Source organism: Mus caroli, chromosome 2 (genome assembly GCF_900094665.2).
Source record: "Mus caroli chromosome 2, CAROLI_EIJ_v1.1, whole genome shotgun sequence".
Classification (NCBI taxonomy): domain Eukaryota; kingdom Metazoa; phylum Chordata; class Mammalia; order Rodentia; family Muridae; genus Mus; species Mus caroli.
The window spans coordinates 113,496,825-113,504,504 of record NC_034571.1 but is presented as its reverse complement, the minus strand read 5'-3'; the positions used below and the strand labels follow the sequence as shown (position 1 = coordinate 113,504,504).

Genomic DNA, 7,680 nt, shown 5'->3' with positions numbered 1-7,680 from the left:
AAAAAAAAAAAAAAAAAAAAAAAAAAAAAAAAAAAGCTGTTATAAATATTTGAATATAGGTCTTTTATGGATATGATTTCTGGTCTGTTGGTTAGATACTGTAGTGGCTATTCCTGCTGTCACCTTGACTATATCTGGAATGAGCTACAATCCAGAATTGGAGGGCTCACCTGTGATCCAGATCTTGAGGCTAGAAGACACAAGTTTCTGACCTGGATCTTGAGGCACAGTGGCCATGAAAAGCTTAGGCCCAGGCAAGGTAGTACATGCCTTTAATCCCAGGAGACTGAGTCAAGAAGATCTCTGAGTTCAAGGTTAATCTACAGAGCAAATTTCAGGCAGCTATAATGAGGGTCACCCACAGTGACACACCTACTCCAACAAGGCCACACCCTCTGGCAGTGCCATTCCTGGGCCAAGCATATACAAACCATCACAGATACCTAGGAGGGAAAGTTGCCTGGGTCATATGATTAGGTATTATCTAATTATCTATTGTCTATTATCTATTTAAAGAAACTACTGGTCTTTTCTAAAGTGCTGCCATTTTATACATATAGTACAGGATTATAGAACTCTAGCCTTGTCAATATGTAATGTAAAAACTCTTTAAAATTTTATCCATGGTAGTCATACAATGGTGGAGCATGCCTTTAATCCCAGCACTCAATAAGCAAGAGCAAAGGCAGGCAGATCTCTAAATTCAAGGCTAGCCTGGTCTACAGAGTGAGTTCCAGGACAGTCAGGGAACTGTCTCAAAATACCCAAACAAAAAATAACGAAACATTATTCATGGTCAAAGGTAGGTTTTAACTTGTTTTTCTTTAATTACTAGTGATGTTGAACATTTTTCTCAAGTACTGAACTGCTCACTCTCTCTATCACAGAATAGCATCAAGCTTGCAATTTTTCTGCCTCAGCTTCCCAAGTGCTAGGATTAAAGTCCAGCACCACAATGTGGTCCGTTTCCTTGAAACAAAATTTCATGTAGCCCAGGCTGACCTTGAATTTATGAACTTCTTCCCTGTGCCTCTCAAGTACTGAGATAATAAGCAAAGGCTACAATCTCATTGTTTTGTTTTTGTGTTTTAATTGTTTAGATACAGAACCTTAGCCCAGACTGGCCTTTAATTTGGTTTTTGTTGTTTGTTTGTTTGGGGGGACAGGGTTTCTCTGTATAGCCCTGGCTGGCCGGGACTAGCTTTGTAGACCAGGGCTCAAATATACAGAGATCCGCCTGCCTCTCCCTCCTAAATGCTGGATTAAAGGTGTGTGCCAACTTGCCCGGCGGCCTTGAACTTGTTATAGCCCAGACTGATTTTGCATTCCTGATCTTCCTGTTTGTACTTCCCAAGTACTTCCATGTTTTAATTCAATAAGACTTCTAGTCTCTGTCAGCAGGGAAATGCATTAAAAGATCAGGATACGTTAGTATTCACTAGCCACAGGTCCCATTTGTGCTTCCTCTATAGATATGTACAGGCTCAGTCAAATCAGGACTTTGATCTATTTAGTCTTATTGTTTTTAAGATTTTTTTTATTTTAAATTTGTGTGGAGGGGGTATGTTCACATGAGTGCTAGTGCCCAAGGAGGGAGCTGGACCCCGTGAAATTGCACGTGGTTGTGAGCTGTCTGACAGGAACGATGGGAGCAAAGTCATTATTAAACCTACTACACCTGTATCACCTCTCAGAATTCCCTGTTAAGTCCTCAGTCCGGCAGCTCATGACTTAAATGAAAAGGATCCACATCGAAAGCTAAGGAAATCACTCATCTGCTTGTCCCTGGCTCCCGCAAGGTACTCATTGTAACTAACCTCACAAAATCAAGTGAGCCACTCTGAAGGCTGCAACGGCCATTGCTAACCTTCAGGCCTTACCTTCTACAATGAACTTCCTCACTGGAGCATCTAGAGATGAGCTTGGGCACGGGAGAAGACAAGTCAAGAATACCATATAGCTGTGCTGTTTCTCCTCGCCATCCTGTACATCCTGGGTGTGTACTTTGCCGTATGCCTCTAGTCTCTCGGAATTCAGAAATCGTTTTCTCTGTTTTACACTTGTCTTTGGAAGCTGCACCTGTCAATCTTCTCACTCCATCATATGGGAAGTGAAATTTATGCTTTCTTCATTTTAATATGTGCTTTCATTCCAACCTTGACTTTCATTTTAGACAAGCCCATACTGATCTAATAAGTGTGGAAATATTCTGAACTGTCCTGAGCAGAAGATAAGCAGAAGATATTAAAGAAGCCAATGGTATTAGAGAATGTGTAAGGATAAAGGGAGGAGGGAAACAAGGCGAAAGGTATGCGAGAAAGGAACCACAAGGCACAAGAAGAGAAAGAAACCCTCCAGTAGGGAGGAACAACCAACCTGTGTGCAGTGGATAGTGAAGATGGCATGGGATCTGCTGCTGGCCTCGTGAACATGGGTGGCTGCTGTGATCCTGGAGACACAAGGCAAGACAGTTACTGCAAGGACCATGTAAGTCACCATGGTGGGACTGTGGTCAGTGAGATGGTTTAGTGAGTGAAGGCCCCTGCTGCCAGGCCTGACAATCTGAGTTCAACCCCCAGCACCCACATGGCAGCTCACAACCATCTGTAACTCCAGCTCCAGGGATCTGACATCTACTTCTGGCTTCTGTGGGCATAGCACACATGTGGTACACATACATTCAGGCAAGACAATCATACATATAAAAATAAGTAATAAAAAAAAAGTAGTTCAAAGAAGGCAGAAGCAGCCCTCCAGGTGCTGTTATCTGACAATAACAGGGAGAGTGGCTCCATACCAACCAACACTAAAACAGTTTTGAAATTATGATAGGAAAATCAAAAGTAAAATGAGAATACTTGGGTGATATCAACCTGGGACAATATCTCAAAGATAGGCCTATGTAAATAAAGACACTGACTTGGATTGGTAATGGTGACTCACACCTCTCTCCCAGCATATGAGAGGGGTGCAACAGGACTGGGTCTGAGGCCAGCCTGCACAGACCCTGTATCATTCAGAAACAAGGCTGGGGAGATGGCCCAGTGGGTAAAGTGAGCTTGGGCCCTCAGCATCGATGTAAAAAGCTAGGCATAGTAGCACAGGTCTGTGACCCCAATGCTGGGAGATAGAGGCAGGAAAATCTCAGAGGGGCTTACTAAACAGCTCTGGTCTAGCCAATCAGTGAGCTACAAATTCAGTAAGAGACCCTGCCTCAAAAGTAAGGTGGGAGGCAATAGAGAAAGACACTTGACATTGAGTCTATATATATATACACACACACACAAATACACAAATAAGTAAATTAATTTTCTAAAAAACCAACACCAGCACACACATAGAAAAAGACAAGTGTGCGTAGTAAGTACGCTGTAGAAGCCTTGCAGACAGCTAAGCTATAAAGCAGAGAATTCACCCAACAGTGTCAGAAAGCCTTTTGAATTTGGATCTTGAATTACGTTGAAGCCATGTTTAAATGTGGAACTCAACAGCAGATCTTAGAAATCCATTCCAGTGTTAAACCCTAAAGCCACCTAGTCTCTCCTTACCTAAATCTAGATCAATGATTCCTCTGGTTACAACTATCTCAGACTATTTCACTGACTTCTAAGGATTTAGAGGACAGAAAAGGCTAAAAGTCTATGAGGTGTTCCTATACTCAAGGATGCAGAGGGCTAAATGAACCTAACTCTTATATTTATTTCATTTGTTCATTTGTTGGCACTTCGGATTAAACCTAGGGCTCATGCTAGGCAGCCATGCTACCACTGAGTCACATTCCAGTTCCTGTTCCCTCACACAGCCCAGGGTGGCCTCAAGTATGTGGCTGAGATGGGCTTTGAACTTCTTACTTCCATCTCTGAATGCTGGATTACAGCTATGCATCATCACATCTGTTTTCCACAGTGCTGGACTCATACTGAACTACACACCAGCTCCTCACACTCCTTCTTATTTTTTCAAAAATTTTTTGTTTAGATTGAGATTTGTCTATTGTACATGTATGAATGTATGCATATATGTACCATATATATATATATATACTTAGTACATGAAAAGGTCAAAAGAGGTTTCATATGCTGCCCTGGAAGTGGAACAGACTGCTGTTAGCCTTCACTGGGTGCTGAAAATTGAACCTTGGTCCTTAAACATATTATGCAGACTAGGCAGGTCTCAAACTGATTCATCCTGCCTCAGCCTCTCCCACTGTTGGCATCACAGGCAGGTATCATCATGCCCACCTGCCTCTTAACTCTTGTTGTTTTGTTTTTTAATTTTTGTTTTGGTTTTTTGAGAGCAGGACTCTATTATCTTCTTCTTCTTCTTCTTCTTCTTCTTCTTCTTCTTCTTCTTCTTCTTCTTCTTCTTCTTCTTCTTCTTCTTCTTTATCATCTTCTTCTCCTCCTCCTCCTCTTCCTCCTCCTCCTTCTCCTCCTCCTCCTCCCTCTCCCCTGGAACTGAGTACTAAACCCAAGTGCTCTCCCACTGAGCTAGTCCTCAACCTCCAAGGTGTCTCTGTGTAGCCTTGGCTTCCCTGGAACTAGCTATGTAGACCAGGCTGACCTCAAACTCACAAAGGTCCACCTGGTATGTACCAACACAACCAGCGTGAATCCTAACTCTTAATAATTCAAGAGCTCAGCTTATCCTGAAGAACAGGCAAAGCTTTCTTCTGAGAGAGTTCCATGAAATTCTGGGACTAGAATGTTACATTTAAGTTATTTCCTTTGCTTTTCAGCTAAAGGGCCTAGGAGTAACAGGATAAATATAAGACTATAAACATTTCTTCCCATGGAAAAACAGCTTCCCTAGATGGCACTTATTAGGAATATTTTAAGTCCTCACAGTAGTTGAAAACATGAGACGCTATCACACTGCACAGTAGCGTTAGGGGCATGTAAGTTAATCTCTTAGTTTCATGTGCCTATAACCTCACAAGTTTGGAAACTACAAGAAAAATGGTTTTATGAATCATTTTATCCTATATTCATTTTTGCCAAGCTGAGAAGACAGTACTACCCAATATTATCATGTCCAGAACAAACTCTATTTCCTTTGTAGTGCCAAGAGCAGTAACTTAGCCATGTTCTTGATCTGAGAAGACCTGGCTGTACACTGCAGAGAAGTGCAGAGAGATCACTGCAAAGGTGGCCCCCGCACTCTCCTTTGGCCATGCTCTCCAAAGGACAGGAAAACACAGGATGGCAAAAGCAGAAACACCCCACCCAACAAACGTCTTACCTGTTTGCTATCCCCGCCTCCAGGAGCTGGATGACCTGCTGATAGTTGGTAACAACATGCTGAGACAGACCTTGTGGAGGGAGAAAAGAAATCACATGAAACTTCTGGTAAACTAACTTTTCCTGTGGTCTCTGACATTCTTCTTAGGACACTTACCTATTATTTCCTATATGAGTTTAAATGCAGGCCCACCATATTGCACGTGTGCAGTCAGAGGACAATTACAGGAGTCATTTTTCTCCCTCCACCAGGGAGGATCTAGGAATGGAACTCAGGTCATCAGGTTTGAGGGCAAAAGCCTCTAGACCCAATGAGCCATCTTTCCAGCTCTAGTTATTTTTTAATTTTTAATTTACTTATCACTCTTATATCATATCACTTGATAAGCTAGAATGAAGAATCCTGACTAAGATTACTCAGGTAAAAATTAATAAATATGTATTGAAACCTCTCATCAAGTGACCGGCGTATTTCCACAAAGATTATAGTTTAGAATTCATGCAGTGGCCATGCTTACAACAACAACAAAAAATTCCTTACAGCTTTACTACAGAAGTTAGAAGAAATCTTGTTCTCATATATTATTGTTGGGCCTCACAAAATTCCTGATAGGAAAGTGACATTTTCCCCACAAGGTGGCAGACTCAGTTTAGCATACAAAATACATAGTAAATATGTTTCTCTTCTTTCACAGTTTACAACATAAAATTGCATGATATGACACATTATAGACAAACACTACAGAAATGGAAATGTTGCTACAAGCATGCCGAGCAAATCAGAGCAGTGGTCAGGGTGGGCTCTGTGGGTGAAGCAAGGCTACGACAAGCCATTACAGAATGAGAAGGCTTCAGACAGGTGGAAGTGAGCCTTCTGACACAAAGAAAATCCTTATGGCAAAGCCACCTACAGCATTTACCAGTGCTAGAGAACCTCTGCTGAGTATCAGAGCCCGGGGGACAAGACAGTGCCATAGGTCTACTGCTAAATAAATGTATAGTAAAACCTGACAAACAAACCTGAATAGTGACTAAACTGCAGGTGAGTAGCTGCGATCAATTTTCTGAGCAATTTTCCAGAAATCAAGGGACAAGGGTTACAGTTCACAGCAAACCCAAATTGCCCACCCCCTCAATTTTTGTTTGTTTTATTTTTTGAAACAGGGTCTCAACTCTAGCCCAGGAGGCCCTTGGACTCAAGAAAATCCCCTTCCCCCAGCCTCCTGAGTGCAGAGACTATATATAATGCCTGCTTAGACATCAGTTCTTATAGAAAGAAACCCAAAAGAGTACAAGACGAGAAGGAGTTGGGGTAGAAGTAAATAAGCCTTCCCAAAGTCTGCCGCTGAGCTTCTCGTGCCTTCTACTGGGTCCCAACTTACTTCTTAGTCCCTAGTGCTCAAAGGAACTTAGAAGAAGAAAGGAAGACCAATTCCTAAGAGCAGCTTTACAAATACTGACTGCCACAAAACTTACTAGCAATTCAAACATACATGTAAGCCTGGGGATATAAAGGAAAGATCCCCAAGGAAAATGAGGACACTGGAATTACCAGGCAGATTTTAAAGCCACCATGGCTGGTATTTTCAAGGACTTATCAGACAAGACAGGAAAATGCCAGCGGAAACTGGAAAGTCAAGTGGAGGTATGCTGAGGTCTCCTGGCTGTGTCTGAAGAGGAGGGAGGGCAGAGAAAAACAGGAAGAAAAGGAGAGCGAGCAGCAGGGAATGGTTTGAAATGTGGAGTCTGAGCACTGATGTATCTATTTGACAGTATTGTTTTACATGGAAAATAAAATTAAAAGGGGCATTTTTATGAGTCCAGGCAATTGTTTGCCTCATGACACTTTCAGCAAAATTTAAGCTTGCCTGTGAAGCTTGCCATGTCATGTCAGCTTATCAGCATACATCCAATGTCCAGCACAGTAGCCAGCACACAGAAAACCTTCACTACACATGCTGAGAAAGTTATCAAACATTAGAACTTCCTAAACTGTAGGGGGCTCTCCAATTTCCACGATCACAGAAGCTCACCTTGGACGTAGGGTCCCATCTCTGGGTGCTCCCTGACCCTTAAGGTATAGGACTTATTTTGATTGGATTGTTTCAAAAGATCTCTCACTCGTTCGTTGTAGATTTCTAGGAAGCTAAAGACACAGAAAAAGGCAAGGCCATTAGATTCTGAAGAAAAAGGAAAAATACTAAACTGAGAACCACAAGGTTTCCTGTTCTGGCTCTGATAACCTTAAGACTTCAACCAAGGACTGGTGAGATGGCTCAGTGGGTAAGAGCACCCGACTGCTCTTCCGAAGGTCCAGAGTTCAAATCCCAGCAACCACATGGTGCCTCACAACCATCCGCAACGAGATCTGGCGCCCTCTTCTGGAATGTCTGAAGACAGCTACAGTGTACTTACATATAATAAATAAATAAATCTTAAA

At 42.2% G+C, this 7,680-nt stretch overlaps 1 protein-coding gene across 2 annotated transcripts in view; it reads right to left on the bottom strand.

Annotated features, from left to right (window-relative positions):
* Stard9 (StAR related lipid transfer domain containing 9) overlaps positions 1–7,680 on the bottom strand; it is an 85,637-nt gene that overhangs the window by 42,398 nt on the left and 35,559 nt on the right. For both annotated transcript variants that reach the window (XR_003835581.1, XM_021186561.2), the window contains exons 7-9: positions 7,274–7,386; positions 5,242–5,311; positions 2,377–2,449 (exon numbers count right to left, since the gene is read on the bottom strand). Coding sequence is in view for 1 of the 2 variants with exons in the window: in XM_021186561.2 (XP_021042220.1) it covers positions 2,377–2,449; positions 5,242–5,311; positions 7,274–7,386 (256 nt within the window). In the remaining variant the exon portion in view is untranslated. The remainder of the gene's footprint in view (positions 1–2,376; positions 2,450–5,241; positions 5,312–7,273; positions 7,387–7,680) is intronic.